General features: G+C 37.5%; 1 protein-coding gene across 1 annotated transcript in view; it reads right to left on the bottom strand.

Annotated features, from left to right (window-relative positions):
• The window catches only part of LOC107556419 (sugar phosphate exchanger 2-like), a 15,972-nt gene that overhangs the window by 3,944 nt on the left and 11,000 nt on the right, over positions 1–1,028 (bottom strand). Inside the window, exons 14-15 of the mRNA XM_016239535.1 lie at positions 431–504; positions 164–242 (exon numbers count right to left, since the gene is read on the bottom strand). Coding sequence (XP_016095021.1) covers positions 164–242; positions 431–504 — 153 coding nt within the window. The remainder of the gene's footprint in view (positions 1–163; positions 243–430; positions 505–1,028) is intronic.

Here is a 1,028-nt window from a genome sequence, read left to right as displayed (position 1 = left end):
AATGAGGACAATAAAAGCAGTCAAAACTAACAAAAGAGCAACAAGTGCAAATGACAAGTCTCGGTTAGCCTAACGCAGTAGCAAGGTGTATTTTTATATATTTATACCAAATATAGTATCAAGCTCAAGAAAAGAAAAAAAAAAAGCCACATTCCCTGCATACCTATTGATCCAGTGCCGTCAATAATGGCGGTCACAGTGGACAGTGCTCTAGAGTTCCCTCTCAGGCACTCATGGGTTCCCTAAAAGATCAAAAAACATTATGAAATGTACAACACAAAGTGCTTGTGGCATTACAAAATAGTTTATTGATCAGTTATTGACAGCAGGACTTCTAGGTCGAAGCCGGCGTATCTGTTTTGATCCTTTATTTAAGACTTTACAAATGTCCATGTGAAGAGCACATGGAGGAAAGGAGCCCAGCACTTACTAGATCAGCTGATACAGCAGTGGTGATGAGGGCGTAGGGTCCATTCACGAGAGCGCCACACCACAGCAACATGCCTGCAGGTCAGAGGAGGAGATACAGACACAAAAGAGACATGTTATTTTGCTTATTTGTTGTCAATTTGGCACCTCCTTTGATAATTCAAAGCATCATCTTTTCCCTGTACATTCAACAATGTCAAATATTACTTAATGTACTATTGTAGCCAGGCTAGGCTTATGATGGTTTCAATGGAGACACATGAGGAAAAAGGAAACCGTAAGATTTATGCAATTAAGCGTAAAAAAAAATCCTTCTGATTTGATCTCATCATTCAGGCTGAAACTGATTTTACAATTCACATTTCAAACCACCTATTAAAAAATATACGCAAATCGAAACAAAAACTTTTTTACAATTTATTTAAGTCCACTTAAAAGAAATAATAAATATAAATATATTAGATGCAGTTAAATACATGTACAAAATCATGGACCAGTGGCATGCAACAGGAACAGGTCTTCACAATATTAAGCAGATCACTCAGTAGCTATGGGTATAAATTAGGGATGCACGATATATCGGCCACCATATCGGTATC

Source organism: Sinocyclocheilus grahami, unplaced genomic scaffold, assembly GCF_001515645.1.
Source record: "Sinocyclocheilus grahami isolate Dianchi unplaced genomic scaffold, SAMN03320097.WGS_v1.1 scaffold567.1, whole genome shotgun sequence".
In the NCBI taxonomy this organism is placed as follows: domain Eukaryota; kingdom Metazoa; phylum Chordata; class Actinopteri; order Cypriniformes; family Cyprinidae; genus Sinocyclocheilus; species Sinocyclocheilus grahami.
The sequence above is the reverse complement of the archived record's forward strand: the minus strand, read 5'-3'. Positions and strand labels throughout refer to the sequence as shown.